Below are 27,832 nucleotides of genomic sequence, written 5' to 3'. Positions count from 1 at the left end.
CGCTCACGGCCAACACCAGTGACGATTATCTGAACCGGTCCTGGGCCTCCCCTAGGTCGACTCAGCCTCAAATGAGTACCTGGTGCGGTGTGTAAACATTGCCACTAGGGAGACAAAGGCGGTCGGGCGTGGTGCTGGCCACCCACCCCCTTGCGTACCGTTCCGGCCTTCATAGGTGCTCGCTAACAGCACTTGCCCCTACAGTCTGTTAAGGCTATATGGGGGATCTTTGATCTTTGTTATTGTGTGTGAGTGTGATTGTGTGTGTGTGATTGTGTGTGTGATTGTGTGTGTGTGTGATTTTGTGTGTGTGATTGTGTGATTGTGTGTGTGTGATTGTGTGTGTGTGATTGTGTGTGATTGTGTGTGTGATTGTGTGTGTGATTGTGTGTGTGTGACTGTGTGTGTGTGATTGTGTGTGTGTGATTGTGTGTGTGTGTGATTGTGTGTGTGTGTGTGATTGTGTGTGTGTGTGATTGTGTGTGTGTGTGTGTGATTGTGTGTGTGTGTGATTGTGTGTGTGTGTGATTGTGTGTGTGTGTGATTGTGTGTGTGTGATTGTGTGTGTGTGATTGTGTGTGTGTGATTGTGTGTGTGTGTGATTGTGTGTGTGTGATTGTGTGTGTGCGATTGCCCCCCACCACCCCACCGCTGCACGTGTCCCCGCAGCATGGACGGCGCTGACCTGTGCTTCGAGATCGTCAAGCGGGCGGACGCGGGATTCGTGTACAGTGAGGCCGTGGCCAGGTGGGTGACAGCCAGCCCTCACCCCACGTGACCCCCCCCACCACCCCCCCACCCCACGTGACCCCTCCCCCCCCACCACGCCCCCCCCCACTCCAGGCTGATCAACTTCCCAACCAAGCCACAGAAGCGCGCGACGGAAATCAACGAATCCATCGGTGCGGCGCCGCTTTGCGTGCCAATCCACAGCTGTCATGATGCGTGGGGTGGAGGGGGTGGAGGGGGTGGAGGGGGTCGAGGGGGTCGAGGGGGTGGGTGGGGTGGCGGGGGTGGGGGGGGTGGAGGGGGTGGAGGGTGGGGGCTCTGTACCCTCTCCATCCATCCCATTGTGAAGGCAGTTCTACAGGAACTATCACCGCTCTCTCTCTCTCTATCGCCGCCGCCGCCGTTTGTTTTGACCGCGCGCGGTGCTTCGACGCCCCCGCCCTTCTCTGTCCGTCGTTTCGCACCCGCAGCCACTACATGCGTCAGATCCTGGAGGCCCTCCGCTACTGCCACGACAACAACGTCATCCACAGGGACATGAAGGTAAAGGCGCCCCAGGTAGCCCCGCGCATGCCGGAAGGGGGGCAAGTGGCCGGCACCCGCCCGGCCGTCTTTGTCTCCCCCGGCGGCGATGCTCGCTGCACGGCTCTCCGCCGGGTCGCTGGCGCGAGTGTCCGCTCCCCACGTGATTGGACGCTCCCCACGTGAGTGGGGAGCGTCCACTCACGTGAGTGTCCACTCACGTGAGTGGACACTCCCCACGTGAGTGGACACTCCCCACGTGAGTGGACACACCCCACGTGAGTGGACACTCCCCACGTGAGTGGACGCTCCCCACGTGAGTGGACACTCCCCACGTGAGTGGGGAGTGTCCACTCACTCACGTGAGTGGACACTCCCCACGTGAGTGGACGCTCCCCACGTGAGTGGACACACCCCACGTGAGTGGACACACCCCACGTGAGTGGGGAGTGTCCACTCACTCACGTGAGTGGACACTCCCCACGTGAGTGGACGCTCCCCACGTGAGTGGGGAGCGTCCACTCACTCACGTGAGTGGACACTCCCCACGTGAGTGGACGCTCCCCACGTGAGTGGACACACCCCACGTGAGTGGGGAGTGTCCACTCACTCACGTGAGTGGACACTCCCCACGTGAGTGGACGCTCCCCACGTGAGTGGACACACCCCACGTGAGTGGACACACCCCACGTGAGTGGGGAGTGTCCACTCACTCACGTGAGTGGACACTCCCCACGTGAGTGGACGCTCCCCACGTGAGTGGGGAGCGTCCACTCACTCACGTGAGTGGACACTCCCCACGTGAGTGGACGCTCCCCACGTGAGTGGACACACCCCACGTGAGTGGGGAGTGTCCACTCACTCACGTGAGTGGACACTCCCCACGTGAGTGGACGCTCCCCACGTGAGTGGACACACCCCACGTGAGTGGACACTCCCCACGTGAGTGGACACACCCCACGTGAGTGGGGAGTGTCCACTCACTCACGTGAGTGGACACTCCCCACGTGAGTGGACGCTCCCCACGTGAGTGGACACACCCCACGTGAGTGGGGAGTGTCCACTCACTCACGTGAGTGGACACTCCCCACGTGAGTGGACGCTCCCCACGTGAGTGGACACACCCCACGTGAGTGGACACACCCCACGTGAGTGGACACACCCCACGTGAGTGGACACTCCCCACGTGAGTGGGGAGTGTCCACTCACTCACGTGAGTGGACACTCCCCACGTGAGTGGACGCTCCCCACGTGAGTGGACACACCCCATGTGAGTGGACACACCCCACGTGAGTGGACACACCCCACGTGAGTGGGGAGTGTCCACTCACTCACGTGAGTGGACACTCCCCACGTGAGTGGACGCTCCCCACGTGAGTGGACACACCCCACGTGAGTGGGGAGCGTCCACTCACTCACGTGAGTGGACGCTCCCCACGTGAGTGGACACACCCCACGTGAGTGGACACACCCCACGTGAGTGGACACACCCCACGTGAGTGGACACTCCCCACGTGAGTGGACACACCCCACGTGAGTGGACACACCCCACGTGAGTGGACACACCCCACGTGAGTGGACACTCCCCACGTGAGTGGGGAGTGTCCACTCACGTGAGTGGACGCTCCCCACGTGAGTGGACGCTCCCCACGTGAGTGGACACACCCCACGTGAGTGGGGAGCGTCCACTCACTCACGTGAGTGGACGCTCCCCACGTGAGTGGACACACCCCACGTGAGTGGACACACCCCACGTGAGTGGACACACCCCACGTGAGTGGACACTCCCCACGTGAGTGGACACACCCCACGTGAGTGGACACACCCCACGTGAGTGGACACACCCCACGTGAGTGGACACTCCCCACGTGAGTGGGGAGTGTCCACTCACGTGAGTGGACGCTCCCCACGTGAGTGGACGCTCCCCACGTGAGTGGACGCTTCTCGCGCGCACAGACAAAAGTCCCCCGTGTAGCCTCGGCAGGCTGCCGGGGCGAGTGCTGTTAGCGAGCGCCCCTGAAGGCCGCCACTGTGGAACCCGGGGGGGGGGGGCAGCGCCACGCCCCTCCCCGTTGCTGTTCGTTAAATATTGTTTACTTGTTTCTGCCAGGATCAAAGTCTAAAAAGAAGAGGGCTTTACCCTTCTCTGGCAATAAAACATCAAATAGATTAAACCTCTGGCGAGGAATAAAGTTCCCGCATTAACCACACGCACGGTACACTTTGTGGTAAACATGCAAACAAACCGGGCTCTGATGATAATAACAATATAATAATATAATAACAATTTAATAATAATAATCTATGATGATGGATTGTCTTCGAAAGATTCGAAAGAGACAGCAGCCTTCAATGGGGCCGAGTGTCACCACCAGTGTCAGACCAGAAGACGCGTTCTCTGGTGCAGGCCAATCAGTTTCGAAGACAATCCATCGTAGATTATTATTATATTATTCTATTATATTGTTATTCTCATCAAAGCCATCTTTGTTTGCATGTGCACCACAAAGTGTAGCGTGCGTGTGCTAAATGCAGTCACTTTATTCCTTGCAAGAGGTTTAATTATTCGGTGTTTGAACATCTTCACACCCCCCCGTGTTATTAGTGCCAGGGAGGAGGGTAAGGCCCCTATTACCCGTGTTTATTGACGGCACTTGCCCCCGCCGTGAGTCTGCGCGGGCTACACGGGGCCCGCCCGCCCGCCCGCCCGCTCGTGCCGCGGTGCCGCCCTGGGTGGGCGCTGCTGCCGGCTCGCGGTGCTTGGCGCGCCGCCAGTGTGCCGAGGCTGCGTGTTTGTGTCTGGCCAGCCGCACTGCGTCCTCCTCGCCTCCAAGGAGAACTCCGCGCCGGTCAAGCTGGGGGGGTTCGGCGTCGCCATTCAGCTCGGGGAGTCCGGGCTGGTCGCTGGCGGTGGGTGCAGCACTGCACAGATACACACACGCACGCACAGGTACACGCACACACACACACACGCACAGGTACACACACACACACGCACACAGGTACACGCACACACACACACGCACAGGTACACACAAAGGTACACACACACACGCACACAGGTACACACGCACACAGGTACACACACACGCACAGGTACACACACACGCACAGGTACACGCACGCACAGGTACACGCACACACACGCACAGGTACACACACACGCACAGGTACACGCACGCACAGGTACACGCACGCACAGGTACACGCACGCACAGGTACACGCACACGCACAGATACACACACAGGTACACACGCACAGGTACACACACACGCACAGGTACACACGCACGCACAGGTACACACACACAGGTACACACACAGGTACACACACACGCACGCACAGGTACACACGCACGCACAGGTACACACACAGGTACACACACGCACAGGTACACACACACGCACAGGTACACACACAGGTACAGGTACACACACGCACACGCACAGGTACACACACACGCACAGGTACACACACACGCACAGGTACACACACGCACGCACAGGTACACACACACACAGGTACACACACAGGTACACGCACACACGCACAGGTACACGCACAGGTACACACACACGCACAGGTACACACACACACAGGTACACACGCACAGGTACACGCACACACGCACAGGTACACGCACAGGTACACGCACACACGCACAGGTACACGCACAGGTACACGCACACGCACAGGTACACGCACACGCACAGGTACACGCACACGCACAGGTACACACACGCACAGGTACACGCACAGGTACACACGCACAGGTACACACACACGCACAGGTACACACACACAGGTACACACACACAGGTACACACACACAGGTACACACACACGCACAGGTACACACACACGCACAGGTACACACACAGGTACACGCACACGCAGGTACACACACGCGCAGGTACACGCACACGCACAGGTACACGCACACGCACAGGTACACACACACACAGGTACACGCACACGCACAGGTACACACACAGGTACACACACACACACAGGTACACGCACACAGGTACACGCACACGCAGGTACACACACGCACGCACAGGTACACGCACATGCACAGGTACACGCACAGGTACACAGACACGCACAGGTACACACAAGGGTACACACACAGTTACACGCACACGCACAGGTACACACACACAAAGGTACACACACACACAGGTACACACACGCACGCACAGATACACGCACGCACAGGTACACACACGCACAGGTACACACACACGCACAGGTACACACACGCACAGGTACACACACGCACAGATACACACACGCACAGGTACACGCACAGGCACGCACAGGTACACACACAGTTACACGCACACGCACAGGTACACACACACACGGGTACACACACACACGCACAGGTACAAACACGCACAGGTACACACACACACAGGTACACACACACGCACAGGTACACACACAAAAGCACAGGTACACACACGCACAGGTATACACACACGCACAGGTACACGCACACACAGGTACACACGCACAGGTACACGCACACACAGGTACACACGCACAGGTACACGCACACGCACAGGTACACACACACGCACAGGTACACACACGCACGCACAGGTACACGCACACGCACGCACAGGTACACATACAGGTATACGCACACGCACAGGTACACACACACACGGGTACACGCACGCACGGGTACACGCACACGCACAGGTACACGCACACGCACAGGCACACGCACAGGTACACACACACGCACAGGTACACACACACGCACGGGTACACGCACGCACGGGTACACACACACACAGGTACACGCACACGCACAGGTACACATGCACGCAAAGGTACACGCACGCACAGGTACACACACGCACAGGTACACGCACGCACAGGTACACACACGCACAGGTACACACACGCACAGGTACACACACACGCACAGGTACACACACACACGCACAGGTACACACACACGCACAGGTACACACACACGCGCACAGGTACACACACACACACACGCACAGGTACACACACACGCACAGGTACACACACACGCACAGGTACACGCACACGCACAGGTACACGCACACGCACACAGACAACAACAACCGCCATTCACCACTAAGTGGCGGTGACTTCTCTACGACACTTGTGCCAGGCTATGTGCACCCTGAGGCCACGTGAAGTGTCGAACGCCCGCTGGCAGGTCACGGGGCAGACCCAGGTGCCACGGGTCGACTGACTGAGATGACTGGCTGATGCACCACGTGTGCCCCCTACTGTGCCAACCTGCTGTGCTTTAACCACCCGGTGCTCCGCTCGTTGTTGTGAGCGTCGCTCCTCCGCCCCCCGTTGTTGTTGGAGGGCGACTACCTCCAACTGCCCAGTAGCGTCCTTCACGAGCCTCCTCCACAGAGGCCGATCTTGACACCACTGGTACCAGTCATCGGCAAGTCCACTCAGCTCCACGTCCTCCTGTACCACATCACTCCATCTCTTCTCTAGCCCATGCCGCGCCCGTTTAGCCCCCTCGATCCGGCTGAACAAAAGCTGTTTGGGCATGCGGTGGCTGGGCATGCGGGCTCCATGACCCAGCCAACGCAGCCTTGCCTGTCGGAGGAGCTCACCGATGGGACCGTGCCCAGATCTTTCAAGGATTTGTGAGCTCCTCACACAATCCAGTCTGCAGGTTAAACCCAGGATGGATCGTAGGCAGGCCAGCCTAAATGTTTATATACATATATACATATACACAGATACATATACACAGATACAGCTACACAGATACATATACACAGATACATACACACAGATACAGATACACAGATACATATACACAGATACATACACACAGATACATACACACAGATGCATATACACAGATACATACACACAGATACATACACGCAGATACACATACACAGATACACAGATACATACACACAGATACATACACACAGATACATACACACAGATACATAAACACAGATACATATACACAGATACACAGATACATATACACAGATACAGATACACAGATACATATACACAGATACATACAGTGAGGGAACAAAGTATTTGATCCCCTGGTGATTTTGTACGTTTGCCCACTGACAAAGAAATGATCAGTCTATAATTTTAATGGTAGATTTATTTGAACAGTGAGAGACAGAATAACAACAACAAAATCCAGAAAAACGCATGTCAAAAATGTTATAAATTGATTTGCATTTTAATGAGGGAAATAAGTATTTGACCCCTCTGCAAAACATGACTTAGTACTCGGTGGCAAAACCCTTGTTGGCAATCACAGAGGTCAGACGTTTCTTGTAGTTGGCCACCAGGTTTGCACACATCTCAGGAGGGATTTTGTCCCACTCCTCTTTGCAGATCTTCTCCAAGTCAGTAAGGTTTCGAGGCTGACGTTTGGCAACTCGAACCTTCAGCTCCCTCCACAGATTTTCTATGGGATGAAGGTCTGGAGACTGGCTAGGCCACTCCAGGACCTTAATGTGCTTCTTCTTGAGCCACTCCTCTGTTGCCTTGGCCGTGTGTTTTGGGTCATTGTCATGCTGGAATACCCATCCACGACCCATTTTCAATGCCCTGGCTGAGGGAAGGAGGTTCTCACCCAAGATTTGACGGTACATGGCCCCGTCCATCGTCCCTTTGATGCGGTGAAGTTGTTCTGTCCCCATAACAGAACAACACCCCCAAAGCATAATGTTTCCACCTCCATGCTTGACGGTGGGGATGTTGTTCTTGGGGTCATATGCAGCATTCCTCCTCCTCCTCCAAACACGCCGAGTTGAGTTGATGCCAAAGAGCTCAATTTTGATCTCATCTGACCACAACCCTTTCACCCAGTTGTCCTCTGAATCATTCAGATGTTCATTGTCAAACTTCAGATGGGCATGTGTATGTGCTTTCTTGAGCAGGGGGATCTTGCGGGCACTGCAGGATTTCAGTCCTTCACGGCGTAGTGTGTCACCAATTGTTTTCTTGGTGACTATGGTCCCAGCTGCCTTGAGATCATTGACAAGATCCTCCCGTGTAGGTCTGGGCGTATTCCTCATCGTTCTCATGATCATTGCAACTCCACGAGGTGAGATCTTGCATGGAGCCCCAGGCCGAGGGAGATTGACAGTTATTTTGTGTTTCTTCCGTTTGCGAATAATCGCACCAACTGTTGTCACCTTCTCACCAAGCTGCTTGGCAATGGTCTTGTAGCCCATTCCAGCCTTGTGTAGGTCTACAATCTTATCCCTGACACACTTGGAGAGCTCTTTGGTCTTGGCCATGGTGGAGAGTTTGGAATCTGATTGATTGATTGCTTCTGTGGACAGGTGCCTTTTCTACAGGTAACAAGCTGAGATTAGGAGCACTCGCTTTAAGAGTGTGCTCCTTATCTCAGCTCGTTACCTGTATAAAAGACACCTGGTTATTCTGTCTCTCACTGTTCAAATAAACCTACCATTAAAATTATAGACTGATCATTTCTTTGTCAGTGGGCAAACGTCCAAAATCAGCAGGGGATCAAATATTTGTTTCCCTCATTGTACACAGATACAGATACACAGATACATACACACAGATACAGATACACAGATACATATACACAGATACACTTCATGGTGATGGCGGCGGTGGCGATGGTGGCGGTGGTGATGATGATGATGGTGGCGGTGATGGTGGCGGTGGTGATGATGATGGTGGCGGTGATGGTGGCGGTGATGGTGGCGGTGATGATGATGATGGTGGCAGTGGCGATGGTGGTGGTGGTGATGATGATGATGGTGGCGGTGATGATGATAATGATGATAGTGGCGGTGGCGATGATGGCGGTGGTGATGACGATGGTGGCGATGGTGGCGGTGATGGTGGCGGCGGTGGTGATGATGATGATGGTGGCGGTGATGGTGGCGGTGATGGCGGCGATGGTGGCGGTGATGGTGGCGGTGATGGTGGCGGTGATGGCGGTGGCGATGGTGGCGGTGGTCATGATGATGGTGGCGGTGATGATGATGATGGTGGCGGTGATGGTGGCGGTGGCGATGGTGGCGGTGGTGATGATGATGGTGGCGGTGGTGATGATGATGGTGGCGGTGGTGATGATGATGGTGGCGGTGGTGATGATGATGGTGGCGGTGGTGATGATGATGGTGGCGGTGGTGATGATGATGGTGGCGGTGGTGATGATGATGGTGGCGGTGGTGATGATGATGGTGGCGGTGGCGGTGGTCATGATGATGGTGGCGGTGGCGATGGTGGTGGTGATGATGATGATGGTGGCGGTGGCAGGGCGAGTTGGTACTCCGCACTTCATGGCGCCGGAGGTGGTGAAGCGGGAGCCGTATGGCAAGCCGGTGGACGTGTGGGGCTGCGGGGTGATGCTCTTCATCCTGCTCAGCGGCTGCCTCCCCTTCTACGGCACCAAGGAGCGCCTCTTCGAGGCCATCATCAGGGGCAAGTACAAGGTATGGTGGCATCGTCATCGGCAGCAGTGTCATCAGCAGTGTCATCGTCATCAGCAGTGTCATCAGCAGTGTCAGTGTCATCAGCAGTGTCATCGTCATCAGCAGTGTCATCAGCAGTGTCAGTGTCATCAGCAGTGTCATCGTCATCAGCAGTGTCATCGTCATCGGCAGTGTCATCGTCATCAGCAGTGTCATCAGCAGTGTCAGTGTCATCGGCAGTGTCAGTGTTATCAGCAGTGTCATCAGCAGTGTCAGTGTGATCGGCAGTGTCAGTGTCATCAGCAGTGTCATCAGCAGTGTCAGTGTCATCGGCAGTGTCATCAGCAGTGTCATCAGCAGTGTCATCAGCAGTGTCATCGTCATTAGCAGTGTCAGTGTCATCAGCAGTGTCATCGTCATCGGCAGTGTCATCGTCATCGGCAGTGTCATCGTCATCGGCAGTATCAGTGTCATCAGCAGTGTCATCAGCAGTGTCATCGTCATCGGCAGTGTCATCAGCAGTGTCAGTGTCATCAGCAGTGTCAGTGGCATCAGCAGTTTCATCAGCAGGGTCAGTGTCATCAGCAGTGTCATCGTCATCGGCAGTGTCATTAGCAGTGGCATCGTCATCGGCAGTGTCATCGTCATCAGCAGTGTCATCAGCAGTGTCAGTGTCATCGGCAGTGTCATCGTCATCGGCAGTGTCATCGTCATCAGCAGTGTCATCAGCACTGTCAGTGTCAACAGCAGTGGCATCGTCATCAGCAGTGTCAGTGTCATTGGCAGTGTCATCGTCATCAGCAGTGTCATCAGCAGTATCAGTGTCATTGGCAGTGTCATCGTCATCGGCAGTGTCATCGTCATCAGCAGTGTCATCAGCAGTGTCAGTGTCATCGGCAGTGGCATCGTCATCAGCAGTGTCATCAGCAGTGTCATCGTCATCAGCAGTGTCATCAGCAGTGTCAGTGTCATCAGCAGTGTCATCGTCATCAGCAGTGTCAGTGTCATCAGGGGCAAGTACAAGGTATGGTAGCATCGTCATCGGCAGCAGTGTTATCAACAGCAGTGTTAGCAGCATCATCAGCTGCATCATCAGTGTCAGCATCATCAGCAGCAGTGTCAGCATTATCAGCAGCATCATCATCATTAGCATCATCATCATTAGCATCATCATCATTAGCATCATCATCATTAGCATCATCATCATTAGCAGCATCATCATTAGCATCGTCATCATTAGCATCGTCATCATCAGCATTAGCATTATCATCATTAGCATCAGCATCATCATTAGTGTCATCATTAGCATCATTAGCATCATCATCATTAGCGTCATCATCATTAGCGTCATCATCATTAGCGTCATCATCATTAGCGTCATTATCATTAGCGTCATTATCATTAGCGTCATCATCATCAGCGTCATCATCATTAGCGTCATCATCATCAGCGTCATCATCATCTGCGTCATCATCATTAGCGTCATCATCTGTGAAGCGAGTCCAACTGAGTCGCAAACGTTGTCTTGGGAGCAACACTCGCACACACGCACACTCACACGCACACTCGCACACACTCGCACGCACACATACACGCACACTCGCACACACACACGCACACACACACACTCGCACACACGCACGCGCATACACGCACACGCACACGCGCACACGCACACACGCACACACAAGCACACACGCGCACACACACACACACGCACACACGCACACACACAAGCACACACACGCACGCGCACACACACACGCACACACGCACATACGCACACACACGCACATACGCACACACACACGCACACGGGGAGCAGTGGTGTAGTGGTTAGCGCTACGCTGCGCTACGAACCCGGCGACCCGAGTTCAGTTCCCGTTCACGGCCAACACCACCGGTGACGATTATCTGAACCGCTGCTGGGCCTCCCCTAGGTCGACTCGGCCTCAACTGAGTACCCGGTGCGGTGTGTAGCGAACATCGCCACTAGGAGGGAAGACAAAGGCGGCCGTGCGTGGTGCTGGCCCCCACCCCCTCGTGTGCCACGGCGCCGGCAGCCTTCGTAGGCGCCGCTCCCACCTTGCAGGCTCGCGGCACTTGCCCTGATACGCTGTCGAAGGCTACCCGGGGCCACCTTTGTCTTTGTGCGCAGATGAACCCGCGTCAGTGGGACAACATCTCCGAGAGCGCCAAGGATCTCATCCGGAGGATGCTGATGCTGGACCCGGCGGAGCGGATCACCGTGTACGAGTCACTGAACCACCCCTGGCTGAAGGTACGTGTACTACCACACCCGGCACGCCTCAACTACCACACCCGGTAAGCCTCAACTACCACACCCGGCACGCCTCAACTACCACACCCGGCACGCCTCAACTACCACACCCGGTAAGCCTCAACTACCACACCCGGTAAGCCTCAACTACCACACCCGGTAAGCCTCAACTACCACACCCGGTAAGCCTCAACTACCACACCCGGTAAGCCTCAACTATCACACCCGGCACGCCTCAACTACCACACCCGGTAAGCCTCAACTATCACACCCGGTAAGCCTCAACTACCACACCCAGCAAGCCTCAACTACCACACCCGGTAAGCCTCAACTACCACACCCGGTAAGCCTCAACTACCACACCCGGCACGCCTCAACTACCACACCCGGTAAGCCTCAACTACCACACCCGGTAAGCCTCAACTACCACACCCAGCAAGCCTCAACTACCACACCCGGTAAGCCTCAACTACCACACCCGGCACGCCTCAACTACCACACCCAGCAAGCCTCAACTACCACACCCGGCACACCTCAACTACCACACCCGGTAAGCCTCAACTACCACACCCGGTAAGCCTCAACTACCACACCCGGTAAGCCTCAACTACCACACCCGGCACGCCTCAACTACCACACCCGGCACGCCTCAACTACCACACCCGGCACGCCTCAACTACCACACCCGGTAAGCCTCAACTACCACACCCGGTAAGCCTCAACTACCACACCCGGCATGCCTCAACTACCACACCCGGTAAGCCTCAACTGCCACACCCGGCAAGCCTCAACTACCACACCCGGTAAGCCTCAACTACCACACCCGGTAAGCCTCAACTACCACACCCGGCAAGCCTCAACTACCACACCCGGCAAGCCTCAACTACCACACCCGGCAAGCCTCAACTACCACACCCGGTAAGCCTCAACTACCACACCCGGCAAGCCTCAACTACCACACCCGGCACGCCTCAACTACCACACCCGGTAAGCCTCAACTACCACACCCGGTAAGCCTCAACTACCACACCCGGCACGCCTCAACTACCACACCCGGTAAGCCTCAACTACCACACCCGGCACGCCTCAACTACCACACCCGGTAAGCCTCAACTACCACACCCGGCACGCCTCAACTACCACACCCGGTAAGCCTCAACTACCACACCCGGCACGCCTCAACTACCACACCCGGCACGCCTCAACTACCACACCCGGTAAGCCTCAACTACCACACCCGGCACGCCTCAACTACCACACCCGGTAAGCCTCAACTACCACACCCGGCAAGCCTCAACTACCACACCCAGTAAGCCTCAACTACCACACCCGGCACGCCTCAACTACCACACCCCGCAAGCCTCAACTACCACACCCGGCACGCCTCAACTACCACACCCGGTAAGCCTCAACTACCACACCCGGCAAGCCTCAACTATCACACCCGGCACGCCTCAACTACCACACCCGGCAAGCCTCAACTACCACACCCGGCACGCCTCAACTACCACACCCGGCACGCCTCAACTACCACACCCGGTAAGCCTCAACTACCACACCCGGCACGCCTCAACTACCACACCCGGCACGCCTCAACTACCACACCCGGCACGCCTCAACTATCACACCCGGCAAGCCTCAACTACCACACCCGGCAAGCCTCAACTATCACACCCGGCACGCCTCAACTACCACACCCCGCAAGCCTCAACTACCACACCCGGCACGCCCCAACTACCACCGCCAACAGAGATCCCCCGTATCGCCTGAGCAGGCGGGGTGGTGGTGCCCAGCACCACGCACGGCCGTCTTTGTCTCCCCCCCAGTGTTGGCGATGTTCGCTACACGCCGCACCGGGTACTCAGTTGAGGCCGAGTCGACCTAGGGGAGGCCCAGGAGCGGTTCAGATAATCGTCACCGGTGGTGTTGGCCGTGAACGGGAACTGAACTCGGGTCTCCGGATTCATAGCGCAGCGTAGCGCTAAACCGCTACACTACCCAATCCAACCACCACCACCACTACACTACCCAATCCAACCACCACCACTACCCAACCACCACCACTACCCAACCACCACCACTACACTACCCAACTCAACCAACACCACTACACTACCACCACCACCACTACACTACCACCACCACTACACTACCCAACTCAACCACCACCACTACACTACCCAACCACCACCACTACACTACCCAACCACCACCACTACTACACTACCACCACCACTACTACACTACACAACCACCACCACCACTACACTACACTACACAACTCAACCACCACCACTACCACTACCCAACCACCACCACCACTACACTACACAACCACCACCACCACTACACTACACAACCACCACCACCACTACCACCACCACCACTACACTACCCAACCACCACCACCACTACCCAACCACCACCACTACACTACCCAACCACCACCACCACTACCCAACCACCACCACCACTACCAAACCACCACCACCACTACACTACCCAACTCAACCACCACCACTACCAAACCACCACCACCACTACACTACCCAACTCAACCACCACCACTACACTACCCAACCACCACCACCACTACACTACCCAACCACCACCACCACTACACTACCCAACCACCACCACCACTACCCAACCACCACCACTACACTACCCAACCACCACCACCACTACCAAACCACCACCACCACTACACTACCCAACTCAACCACCACCACTACCAAACCACCACCACCACTACACTACCCAACTCAACCACCACCACTACACTACCCAACCACCACCACCACTACCCAATCCAACCACCACCACCACTACACTACCCAACCACCACCACTACACTACCCAACCACCACCACCACTACACTACCCAACCACCACCACCACTACCCAACCACCACCACTACACTACCCAACCACCACCACCACTACCCAACCACCACCACCACTACCAACCACCACCACCACTACACTACCCAACTCAACCACCACCACTACACTACCCAACCACCACCACCACTACCCAATCCAACCACCACCACCACTACACTACCCAACCACCACCACTACACTACCCAACCACCACCACCACTACACTACCCAACCACCACCACCACTACCCAACCACCACCACTACACTACCCAACCACCACCACTACTACACTACCACCACCACCACTACACTACACAACCACCACCACCACTACACTACACTACACAACTCAACCACCACCACTACCACTACCCAACCACCACCACCACTACACTACCCAACCACCACCACCACTACACTACCCAACCACCACCACCACTACCCAACCACCACCACTACACTACCCAACCACCACCACTACTACACTACCACCACCACTACTACACTACACAACCACCACCACCACTACACTACACTACACAACTCAACCACCACCACTACCACTACCCAACCACCACCACCACTACACTACACAACCACCACCACCACTACACTACACAACCACCACCACCACTACCACCACCACCACTACACTACCCAACCACCACCACCACTACCCAACCACCACCACTACACTACCCAACCACCACCACCACTACCCAACCACCACCACCACTACCAAACCACCACCACCACTACACTACCCAACTCAACCACCACCACTACCAAACCACCACCACCACTACACTACCCAACTCAACCACCACCACTACACTACCCAACCACCACCACCACTACCCAATCCAACCACCACCACCACTACACTACCCAACCACCACCACTACACTACCCAACCACCACCACCACTACACTACCCAACCACCACCACCACTACCCAACCACCACCACTACACTACCCAACCACCACCACCACTACCCAACCACCACCACCACTACCAAACCACCACCACCACTACACTACCCAACTCAACCACCACCACTACACTACCCAACTCAACCACCACCACTACCACTACACTACCCAACTACCCAACCACCACTACCCAACCCAACTCAACCACCACCACCACTACCCAACCACCACCACTACACTACCCAACCACCACCAATACATTACCCAACTCAACCACCACCACCACTACACTACCCAACCACCACCACACTCAGCAGCAGCTATCTGCGAGCTCCCTACCACTACGCTTGTCGCGCGAGTTGCGTGAGTTGCGTGAGTTGCGTGAGTTGCTGTAGTTGCGTGAGTTGCTGGAGTTGCGTGAGTTGCTGTAGTTGCGTGAGTTGCTGTAGTTGCGTGAGTTGCGTGAGTTGCTGTAGTTGCTGTAGTTGCGTGAGTTGCTGTAGTTGCGTGAGTTGCTGGAGTTGCGTGAGTTGCTGTAGTTGCGTGAGTTGCGTGAGTTGCTGTAGTTGCGTGAGTTGCTGGAGTTGCGTGAGTTGCTGTAGTTGCGTGAGTTGCTGTAGTTGCGTGAGTTGCTGTAGTTGAGTGAGTTGCTGTAGTTGCTGGAGTTGCTGTAGTTGCGTGAGTTGCGTGAGTTGCTGTAGTTGCTGTAGTTGCGTGAGTTGCTGTAGTTGCTGTAGTTGCTCTAGTTGCATGAGTTGCTGTAGTTGCGTGAGTTGCTGTAGTTGCGTGAGTTGCGTTAGTTGCGTGAGTTGCTGTAGTTGCGTGAGTTGCGTGAGTTGCTGTAGTTGCCGTAGTTGAGTGAGTTGCCGTAGTTGCGTGAGTTGCTGTAGTTGCGTGAGTTGCTGTAGTTGCGTGAGTTGCGGTAGTTGCGTGAGTTGCTGGAGTTGCGTGAGTTGCTGTAGTTGCGTGAGTTGCGTTAGTTGCGGTGTTGTTTGCCCCAGGAGAGGGACCGCTATGCCTGCAAGGTTCACCTCCCAGAGACGGTGGAGCAGCTGAGGAAGTTCAACGCCCGCAGGAAGCTCAAGGCCGGTGTCACGTGGCTCACTCACTCACGGGGGGGAGGGGCCGGTGTCACGTGGCTCACTCACTCACTGGGGGGGGGGGCGATGTCACGTGGCTCACGGGGGAGGGGCCGGTGTCACGTGGCTCACTCACTGGGGGCAGGGGGGCGGGGCCGGTGTCACGTGGCTCACTCACTCACGGGGGGGGCGATGTCACGTGGCTCACTCACGGGGGAGGGGCCGGTGTCACGTCGCTCACTCACTGGGGGGGGGGGAGGAGCCGGTGTCACGTGGCTCACTCACGGGGGAGGGGCCGGTGTCACGTCGCTCACTCACTCACTGGGGAGGGGCCGGTGTCACGTGGCTCACTCACTGGGGGGGGGGAGGAGCCGGTGTCACGTGGCTCACTCACGGGGGAGGGGCCGGTGTCACGTGGCTCACTCACTGGGGGGGGGAGGGGCCGGTGTCACGTGGCTCACTCATTCACTGGGGGGGAGCGGGGGGAGGGGCCGATGTCACGTGGCTCACTGGGAGGGGGAGGGGCCGGTGTCACGTGGCTCACTCACTGGGGGGCAGGGGGAGGGGCTGTGGGGAAGTTGATAAACACAACGATGACAATGACGATGACAATGATGACGATGACGATGACCACGACAATGATGGCGACGATGACTATGATGACAATGACAATGACCACGACAATGATGACGACGATGACAATGATGACAATGACCACGACAATGATGACGACGATGACAATGATGACAATGACAATGACCACGACAATGATGGCGACGATGACAATGATGACAATGACCACGACAATGATGGCGACGATGACTATGATGACAATGACCACGACAATGATGACGACGATGACAATGATGACAATGACCACGACAATGATGGCGACGATGACAATGATGACAATGACCACGACAATGATGACGACGATGACAATGATGACAATGACCACGACAATGATGACGACGATGACAATGATGACAATGACCACGACAATGATGGCGACGATGACAATGATGACAATGACCACAACAATGATGGCGACGATGACAATGATGACAATGACCACGACAATGATGACGACGATGACAATGATGACAATGACCACGACAATGATGGCGACGATGACAATGATGACAATGACCACGACAATGATGACGACGATGACAATGATGACAATGACCACGACAATGATGACGACGATGACAATGATGACAATGACCCACGACAATGATGGCGACGATGACAATGATGACAATGACCACAACAATGATGGCGACGATGACAATGATGACAATGACCACGACAATGATGACGACGATGACAATGATGACAATGACCACGACAATGATGGCGACGATGACAATGATCACAATGACCACGACAATGATGACGACGATGACAATGATGACAATGACCACGACAATGATGGCGACGATGACAATGATGACAATGACCACGACAATGATGACGACGATGACAATGATGACAATGACCACGACAATGATGACGACGATGACAATGATGACAATGACCACGACAATGATGACGACGATGACAATGATGACAATGACCACGACAATGATGGCGACGATGACAATGATGACAATGACCACGACAATGATGACGACGATGACAATGATGACAATGAGTACGAGCGGTGCTGACGAGGGTGCGGTGGTGGTGCGTGTCGTTGTGGTGTGTGTGGTGTGTGTGGTGGTGGTGGTGTGTGTGGTGGTGGTGGTGGGTGTGTGGTGGTGGTGTGTGTGGTGTGTGGTTGTGGTGGTGGTGGTGGTGGTGTGTGTGTGTGGTTGTGGTGGTGGTGTGTGTGGTGGTGGTGTGTGTGGTGTGTGGTGGTGGTGGTGGTGGTGTGTGTGGTGTGTGGTGGTGGTGGTGTGTGTGGTGGTGTGTGTGGTGTGTGGTTGTGGTGGTGTGTGTGGTGGTGGTGGTGTGTGTGGTGGTGGTGTGTGTGTGGTGGTGGTGGTGGTGTGTGTGGTGGTGGTGTGTGTGGTGTGTGGTTGTGGTGGTGGTGGTGGTGGTGTGTGTGTGTGGTTGTGGTGGTGGTGTGTGTGGTGGTGGTGTGTGTGGTGTGTGGTGGTGGTGGTGGTGGTGTGTGTGGTGTGTGGTGGTGGTGGTGTGTGTGGTGGTGTGTGTGGTGTGTGGTTGTGGTGGTGTGTGTGGTGGTGGTGGTGTGTGTGGTGGTGGGTGTGTGTGTGGTGGTGTGTGGTGGTGTGTGTGTGATGGTGTGTGTGTTGTGGTGGTGGTGTGGTGGTGGTGGTGTGTGGTTGTGGTGGTGGTGTGTGTGGTGGTATTGGTGTGTGTGGTTGTGGTGGTGGTGTGTGTGGTGGTGGTGTGTGTGGTGTGTGGTGGTGGTGGTGTGTGTGGTGGTGGTGTGTGTGGTGGTGGTGGTGGTGGTGTGTGTGGTGTGTGGTGGTGGTGTGTGGTGGTGGTGGTGTGTGGTGTGTGTGGTGGTGGTGTGTGGTGTGTGTGGTTGTGGTGGTGGTGTGTGGTTGTGGTGGTGGTGTGTGTGGTGGTGGTGTGTGTGGTGTGTGGTGGTGGTGGTGGTGTTGCAGGGCGCCGTACTGGCGGCAGTCGCCAGCCACAAGTTCACCAGCTTCTACAGCGACCCTCCAGAGGGGTTGCCGGACTTCACCGACACCTCCACAGGTACGGGGGGCGGGGGGGAGGTTGTGGGGGCGGGGTGGGGGGTGTGTGGGGGGGCGGGGTGGGGGGGTGAGTGGGGGGCGGGGTGGGGGGTGTGTGGGGGGGCGGGGTGGGGGGGTGAGTGGGGGGGCGGGGTGGGGGGTGTGTGGGGGGGGGTGAGGGGGGGGCGGGGTGGGGGGTGAGGGGTGGGGGGGGTGAGGGGGGGGGTGAGGGGGGGGCGGGGTGGGGGGTGAGTTTGAAGGTTCGATTCGAACTCTGAACGGTGTCACCGCTACAACCACCACCGCTCCCACCACCACCGCTCCCACCACCACCGCTACCACCACCACCACCGCTACCACCACCACCAACGCTACCACCACCGCTACCACCACCACCGCTACCACCACCACCGCTACCACCACCACCGCCACCACCACTACCGGCCCTCTCCCGTACTCTGTGTACTCTCGTTACTCTGCGTACTCTCGTTACTCTGTGTACTCTTGTTACTCTGTGTACTCTCCATACTCTGTACTCTGCGTACTCTGTGTACTCTCGTTACTCTGCATACTCTGCGTGCTCATTACTCTGCGTACTCTGCACACTAACTCTGCGTACTCTGCTTACTCTAACTCTGCGTACTCTCGTTACTCTGCACACTCTAACTCTGCGTACTCTGCGTACTCTAACTCTGCGTACTCTGCGTACTCTGCGTACTCTGTGTACTCTAATTCTGCGTACTCTGCACACTCTAACTCTGCGTACTCTGCGTACTCACCTGGTGAGCGGTGGGGAACTGGCGACGGTGCTTCCGGTCGCCCTCCTGTTGACCTCATGCGTGCGTGCACGTGTCTCTGTGTGTGTCTGTGTGTGTCTGTGTGTGTGTCTGTGTGTGTCTGTGTGTGTCTGTGTGTGTGTCTGTGTGTGTGTGTCTGTGTGTGTCTGTGTGTGTGTCTGTGTGTGTCTGTGTGTGTGTATGTGTGTGTGTGTCTGTGTGTGTCTCTGTGTGTGTCTGTGTGTGTGTCTGTGTGTCTCTGTGTGTGTCTCTGTGTGTGTCTCTGTGTGTGTGTGTCTCTGTGTGTGTCTGTGTGTGTCTCTGTGTGTGTGTCTCTGTGTGTGTCTCTGTGTGTGTCTGTGTGTGTCTCTGTGTGTGTTTGTGTGTGTCTGTGTGTGTGTCTGTGTGTGTGTCTGTGTGTGTGTCTGTGTGTCTCTGTGTCTGTGTGTCTCTCTGTGTGTGTCTCTGTGTGTGTGTGTGTCTGTGTGTGTGTGTGTCTGTGTGTGTGTGTCTGTGTGTGTGTGTCTCTGTGTGTGTCTGTGTGTGTGTGTCTGTGTGTGTCTGTGTGTCTCTGTGTGTGTCTGTGTGTGTGTCTCTGTGTGTGTCTAAGTGTGTGTCTGTGTGTGTCTCTGTGTGTCTCTGTGTGTGTCACTGTGTGTGTCTCTGTGTGTGTCTGTGTGTGTTTGTGTGTGCGTCTGTGTGTGTCTCTGTGTGTGTCTGTGTGTGTCTCTGTGTGTGTGCGTGTGTTTGCGTGCGTGTCTCTGTGTGTGTCTCTGTGTGTGTGTTTGTGTGTGTGTCTCTGTGTGTATGCGTGTGTCTGCGTGTGTGCGTCTGCATGCGTGTCTCTGTGTGTGCGTGTCTGTGTATGTGTCTGTGTGCGTGTGTCTGCGTGCGTGTCTCTGCGTGCGTGTCTCTGTGTGTGCGTGTCTCTGTGTGTGTCTGTGTGTGTCTCTGTGTGTGTGCGTGTGTCTGCGTGCGTGTCTCTGTGTGTGTCTCTGTGTGTGTGTTTGTGTGTGTGTCTCTGTGTGTATGCGTGTGTCTGCGTGTGTGCGTCTGCATGCGTGTCTCTGTGTGTGCGTGTCTGTGTGTGTGTCTGTGTGTGTGCGTGTGTCTGCGTGTGTGTCTCTGCGTGCGTGTCTCTGTGTGTGCGTGTCTCTGTCTGTGTCTGTGTGTGTCTGTGTGTGTGTGCGTGTGTCTGCGTGCGTGTGTCTGCGTGCGTGTGTCTGCGTGCGTGTGTCTGAGCGTGTGTGTCTGAGCGCGTGTGTCTGTGTGCGTGTTTGCTTGCGTGTCTCTGCGTGTTTCTGCATGTCTGCATGTGTCTGCGTGCGTGTCTGTGCATGTGTCTGCGTGCGTGTCTCTACGTGCGTGTCTCTACGTGCGTGTGTTTTGCGTGTCTCTGCGTGCGTGTGTCTGCGTGCGTGTGTCTGTGTGCGTGTCTCTGCATGTGTCTGCGTGCGTGTCTCTGCGTGCATGTGTCTGCGTGCATGTGTCTGTGTTCGTGTCTCTGCGTGTGTCTGTGTGCGTGTCTCTGCATGTGTCTGCGTGCTTGTCTCTGCGTGCATGTGTCTGCGTGCGTGTGTCTGTGTTCATGTCTCTGCGTGTGTCTTGCTTGCGTGTCTCTGCGTGTGTCTGCGTGCGTGTCTGTGCATGCGTGTCTCTGCGTGTCTGTGCGTGTGTCTGTGCGTGTGTCTGCATGTGTCTGCGTGCGTGTGTCTGCGTGCGTGTATCTCCGTGCGTGTCTGTGCATGTGTGCGTGTGTCTGTGTGCGTGTCTGTGTGCGTGTCTCTCCGTGTGTCTACGTGCGTGTCTGTGCGTGTATCTGCGTGCGTGTATCTGTGTGTGTCTGCGTGCATGTCTGTGCGTGTCTGCGTGCGTGTCTGCGTGTGTGTGTCTGCGTGCGTGTGTCTGCGTGCGTGTCTCTGCGTGTGTCTGCGTGCGTGTCTCTGCGTGTCTCTGCGTGCGTGTGTCTGCATGCGTGTGTCTGTGTGCGTGTCTCTGCGTGTGTCTGTGTGCGTGTCTCTGCGTGTGTCTGCGTGCGTGTCTCTGCGTGTCTCTGCGTGCGTGTGTCTGCATGCGTGTGTCTGTGTGCGTGTCTCTGCGTGTGTCTGTGTGCGTGTCTCTGCGTGTGTCTGCGTGCGTGTCTCTGCGTGTCTCTGCGTGCGTGTGTCTGCATGCGTGTGTCTGTGTGCGTGTCTCTGCGTGTGTCTGTGTGCGTGTCTCTGCGTGTGTCTGCGTGCGTGTCTCTGCGTGTCTCTGCGTGCGTGTTGCCCTAACGCTGCCACTGTGCAGGACTGCTCGCTGCAGAACGTACGTAACCACTCCCCTCCTCCCCCGCTCACACCGCGTGCATTACCGTGCGGTCGGCCTTGCCCACACCACCAGCTCCAACAGAACTGAACGCACATGGCCACGCTGTCATTCAGGACTACTCTACTCACTCGCCCACTCACTCAAATCCCAACTCAGTCGCCCACTCACTCACTCGCTCACTCAGTCACTTGCCCACTCAATCGCCCGGCCACTCACTCAAATGCCCACTCAGTCGCCCGCCCACTCACTCACTCGCCCACTCACTCACTCGCTGATCGACTCATCAGTCACACACTTAATCGCTCACTCACCCACTCACTCAAATGCCCACTCAGTCGCCCGCCCACTCACTCACTCGCCCACTCACTCACTCGCTGATCGACTCATCAGTCACCCACTCAATCGCTCACTCACCCACTCACTCACTCGCCCACTCACTCACTCGCTGATATAGACTCATCAGTCACACACTTAATCGCTCACCCACTCACTCAAATGCCCACTCAGTCGCCTGCCCACTCACTCGCTGATCGACTCATCAGTCACACACTCAATCGCTCACTCACTCACTCATTCACGTCGCTCACCCAGACTCCCTGATGCCTTGCAAACCAGATGTCTGTTTGGCGTTTGAACTTTGTAACACCCCCTGTACCATTGCCAGAAAGGGTTGAAGGCCTTTATTTAATAATAATAATGATGATGTTGTTGTTGTTGATGTCATCATGAGTTGGTGGTCTTGACGCAGTTGGCTGGTGCAGTAGGGTTCGAAGCAAGGCTGAAAGCTTTGTACGTGCGGTCTGGTGGTAACGTGATGCCGATGGTGTTTATGCTGGTGATGTTGATGATGGTTGTGATTATGTTAATGGTGATTTTGATGATGGTGGGGATGGTTTTTGTAATGGTGATGATGCTGTTGTTGATGATGGCGTTGATGTTCATGATGACGATGGTGATGGTGGTGGAGTTGACGGTGGTGATGGCGGTGACGGTGGTGATGTAGGAGCGGTGAGCCAGGTGCTGGACAGTCTGGAGGAGATCCACGCCCTGACCGACTGCAGTGAGAAGGACCTCGAGTTCCTGCACAGCGTCTTCCAAGACGCTCACCTCCACAGCCTCCTGGACGTGAGTCACTCACTCGCTCACTCACTCACTCACACCCTCACAATCACTCACTCACACCCACAATCACTCACTCACTCACACAATCACTCACTCACTCACACCCTCACAATCACTTGCTCACACCCACACAATCACTCACTTACTCACACAATCACTCATTCACCACACACTCACTCACTCACCACCCACACAATCACTCACTCACACCCTCACAATCACTCACTCACACCCACAATCACTCACTCACTCACACAATCACTCATTCACCACACACAATCACTCACTCACACCCTCACAATCACTCGCTCACACCCACACAATCACTCACTCACACAATCACTCACTCACACCCTCACAATCACTCACTCACCACCCTCACAATCACTCGCTCACACCCACACAATCACTCATTCACCACACACTCACTCACTCACCACCCACACAATCACTCACTCACACTCACACAATCACTCACTCACACTCACACAATCACTCACTCACACTCACAATCACTCACTCACACCCACACAATCACTCACTCACCACACACTCACTCACCACCCACAACATCACTCACTCACACAATCACTCACTCACTCACACCCTCACAATCACTCGCTCACACCCACACAATCACTCACTTACTCACACAGTCACTCATTCACCACACACTCACTCACTCACCAACCACACAATCACTCACTCACACACAATCACTTACTCACACCCACACAATCACTCACTCACTCACACCCTCACAATCACTCGCTCACACCCACACAATCACTCACTCACTCACACCCACACAATCACTCGCTCGCACTCACACAATCACTCACTCACTCACCACTCACTCACTCACCACTCACTCACCACTCACTCTCTCACCACTCACTCACCACACACTCACTCGCTTACACCCACACAATCACTCACTCACTCACACAATCACTCACTCACTCACCACTCACTCACTCACCACACACTCACTCGCTCACACCCACACAATCACTCACTCACACACAATCACTCGCTCACACCCACACAATCACTCACTCACTCACACAATCACTCACTCACACAATCACTCACTCACTCACCACTCACTCACTCACTCACCACTCACTCACTCACCACACACTCACTCGCTCACACCCACACAATCACTCACTCACACTCACACAACCACTCACCACCCACACAATCACTCACTCACACAATCACTCACTCACACAATCACTCACTCACTCACACACACACAATCACTCACTCACACTCACACACACACACTCACCACCCACACAGTCACTCATACACTCACACACACTCACACACTCCCACACAATCACTCACTCACTCACACACACACAATCACTCACTCACACACACTCACACACTCACACACACACACACTCACCACCCACACAGTCACTCAACAACAACAACAACAACAACCGCCATTCGCCACTAAGTGGCGGTGACGTCACCACGACGCTTGTGCCAGGCTATGTGCACCCTGAGGCCACGTGAAGTGTCGAACGCCCGCTGGCAGGAGGTCACGGGGCAGACCCAGGTGCCACGGGTCGACTGACTGAGATGACTGGCTGATGCACCACCTGTGCCCCCTACTGTGCCAACCTGCTGTGCTTTAGCCACCCGGCGCTCCGCTCGCTGTTGTGAGCGTCGCTCCTCCGCCCTCCGTTGTTGTTGGAGGGCGACTGCCTCCAACTGCCCAGTAGCATCCTTCACGAGCCTCCTCCACAGAGGCCGATCTTGACACCGCTGGTACCAGTCATCGGCAAGTCCACTCAGCTCCACGTCCTCCTGTACCACATCACTCCATCTCTTCTCTAGCCCGTGCCGCGCCCGCTTAGCCCCCTCAATCCGGCCAAACAAAAGCTGTTTCGGCATGCGGTGGCTGGGCATGCGGGCTACATGACCCAGCCATCGCAGCCTTGCCTGCCGGAGGAGCTCACCGATGGGACCCTGCCCAGATCTTTCAAGGATTTGTGAGCTCCTCACACAATCCAGTCTGGTTAAACCCAGGATGGATCGTAGGCAGGCCAGCCTAAATGTTTCTAACCGGCGAAGATGTTCCATTAGGGGGGTCCACGTTTCGCAAGCGTAGAGAAGGGAGGGAATGACCGTGGCCGAGAAGACCTGAAGTTTAGTGCGGAGCGACAGACCAGGTAGCTTCCACACAGCGTTACGCAACCGATGAAAAGATATTGCCGCTCGACTGATTCGGAGTGAGACCTCTGCTGTTAAACTGGAGCCAGTCATAAGCACACTGCCCAGGTATGGGAAACTCTCCACTCTCTCCACAACTGCCCCATCACCGATTGGGAGTTGTGGGGGTGGAGTGTCCGATGGTACAAAATACCCAGGCAGGTGCTTAGTTTTGGTGGGGCTGATGGTAAGGCCCCACCTCTTAGTGGCACGCTCCAGTCTCAGCAGCAGCGTCTCCAACTCCTCCTCTGACTGAGCAGCTATTACCAAGTCATCAGCATACATAACGTGGTTGAGCAATAGGGAGCCATCCCTTGACCGCACCCGGGCATCGATTAGCCTCCCATTATATCTGTACCATATGGAGATTCCCCCGGTACAGCTATTGAAGGCTTCACGAACTACGTGGTCAAAATAGATGTTAAATAATGTGGGAGCCAGAGGACATCCCTGTCGCACCCCAAGGTGTACAGGGAATGGCTCTGACTCCCGGCCACGTAGTTTTACCCGGGCCCGCTCACCATCATGAAGGTCCTTAATGATCGTGAGCAGAGAGTCAGGTACTCCAAAAGCACGAAGAACGACCCAGAGCCCAGGCCTACTGATGGTATCATAGGCCTTGACCAGGTCAATAAAGCAGAGATGTAGGTCTTGTTGGAATTCCCTACACCTCTGCTGTAGCAGACGGACAGAAAATATGGCATCTGTGCAGGACCGCCCTTTCCTGAAACCACATTGGGGCTCCGCAAGCCTCTCCTCAGCGTGCCTGGCAAGGCGATGCTGAATAATCCTTGCCAGGACCTTTCCCGGCACACTGAGGAGTGAGATGCCCCTGTAGTTGTTACAGTCTGTGCGGTCCCCCTTCTTAAAAAGGGGGACCACCAGGGCATCCTTCCAATCCTGCGGAACCCGTGCAGTGGTCCAGACTGTTGATATGATGTCATATAGGGCAGTCTGTGCACAAACGCCACCCTCCCTCAGCATTTCGCTTGGGAGATCATCTCTGCCCGCTGCCTTTCCTGGTCTCAGACTCCGTATCGCCTTCAATACTTCCTCAGCAGATGGCACCTCAGCCAGCCACTCACAGGGGGTGACTTCATCCAATATTTGAGGCACCGCAGCCTCAGCAGGGTCATCCTCACTTTGTGCCACGATGTTTTCCTGGCTGAGGGATTTTCCCTCCCCCAGGACCTCACAGAAATGCTCAGCAAATCTGCCAACCTGTTCCTGGGGGTCGGAAATTGGATCACCGTTTTTTCCCCTAATGATGGTAATAGGTGTGGCGCTGCAGGTTACTTTTTTGATGGAGTTAAATAGAGATTTGTGATCACGGGCCACTGAGGCAGACTCCATCTCCTCAGCAACCCGCGACCACCACCCATCCTTGCAGCGCCTCACGGCTCTCCGAACCTCCGAGCGAAGGCTGCGGTAAGCCTCCTCATTCTCTGACGTGGGATTCTGTAGCCGATGACAGTGGGCCTGTCGCTTTTTCTCAACCATCGTGAACAACTCCTCTGTCATCCAGGGTGTCTGGGGAGGTCTGGACCGCGTACCCAAAGCAGCCATTGCAGCTGCATGAGTCACAGTCCTAAACCTCGCCCATTTACCCTCGACATCAGGAGGAGTCGGGGACGATACCAATCCCAGCCGCAAGCGATGATGAAATTCTCGCTTGCAACTTTCATCAGATAACTGAGACCAGGCCACTTTAGGTTGGAATGGGGTCCTGGGTGTACACCCACCACCGGAGTGGAAGAATGGCCGGCGCATCTTACAGATGACTAGTCGATGGTCAGAGGGCAGATCAGCTCCACGGTAGGTCCTGGTGTCAAGGACATGGGCTCGCATT

General features: G+C 55.6%; 1 protein-coding gene across 11 annotated transcripts in view; it reads left to right on the top strand.

Annotated features, from left to right (window-relative positions):
• Positions 1-27,832, top strand: part of LOC116957209 (peripheral plasma membrane protein CASK) — a 144,580-nt gene that overhangs the window by 56,829 nt on the left and 59,919 nt on the right. For 6 of the 11 annotated variants that reach the window (XM_076058338.1, XM_076058336.1, XM_076058344.1 and 3 more), the window contains exons 5-13: positions 670-747; positions 1,200-1,272; positions 4,059-4,161; positions 9,557-9,732; positions 11,870-11,992; positions 16,815-16,898; positions 19,472-19,565; positions 22,609-22,626; positions 23,633-23,754. In XM_076058338.1, coding sequence (XP_075914453.1) covers positions 670-747; positions 1,200-1,272; positions 4,059-4,161; positions 9,557-9,732; positions 11,870-11,992; positions 16,815-16,898; positions 19,472-19,565; positions 22,609-22,626; positions 23,633-23,754 — 871 coding nt within the window. Of the gene's footprint in view, positions 1-669; positions 748-1,199; positions 1,273-4,058; positions 4,162-9,556; positions 9,733-10,721; positions 10,736-11,869; positions 11,993-16,814; positions 16,899-19,471; positions 19,566-22,608; positions 22,627-23,632; positions 23,755-27,832 lie in introns of those variants that run through there. The other 5 variants (XM_076058337.1, XM_076058340.1, XM_076058339.1 and 2 more) reach the window with 5 other exon arrangements.

This window comes from Petromyzon marinus, assembly GCF_048934315.1.
Source record: "Petromyzon marinus isolate PM22_M1 ecotype Great Lakes invasive population chromosome 70 unlocalized genomic scaffold, UKy_Petmar_22M1.pri1.0 chr70_unloc.3, whole genome shotgun sequence".
Lineage (NCBI taxonomy): Eukaryota > Metazoa > Chordata > Hyperoartia > Petromyzontiformes > Petromyzontidae > Petromyzon > Petromyzon marinus.
Note: the sequence above shows the minus strand (reverse complement) of the source record. Positions and strands in the feature narration are given on the sequence as shown.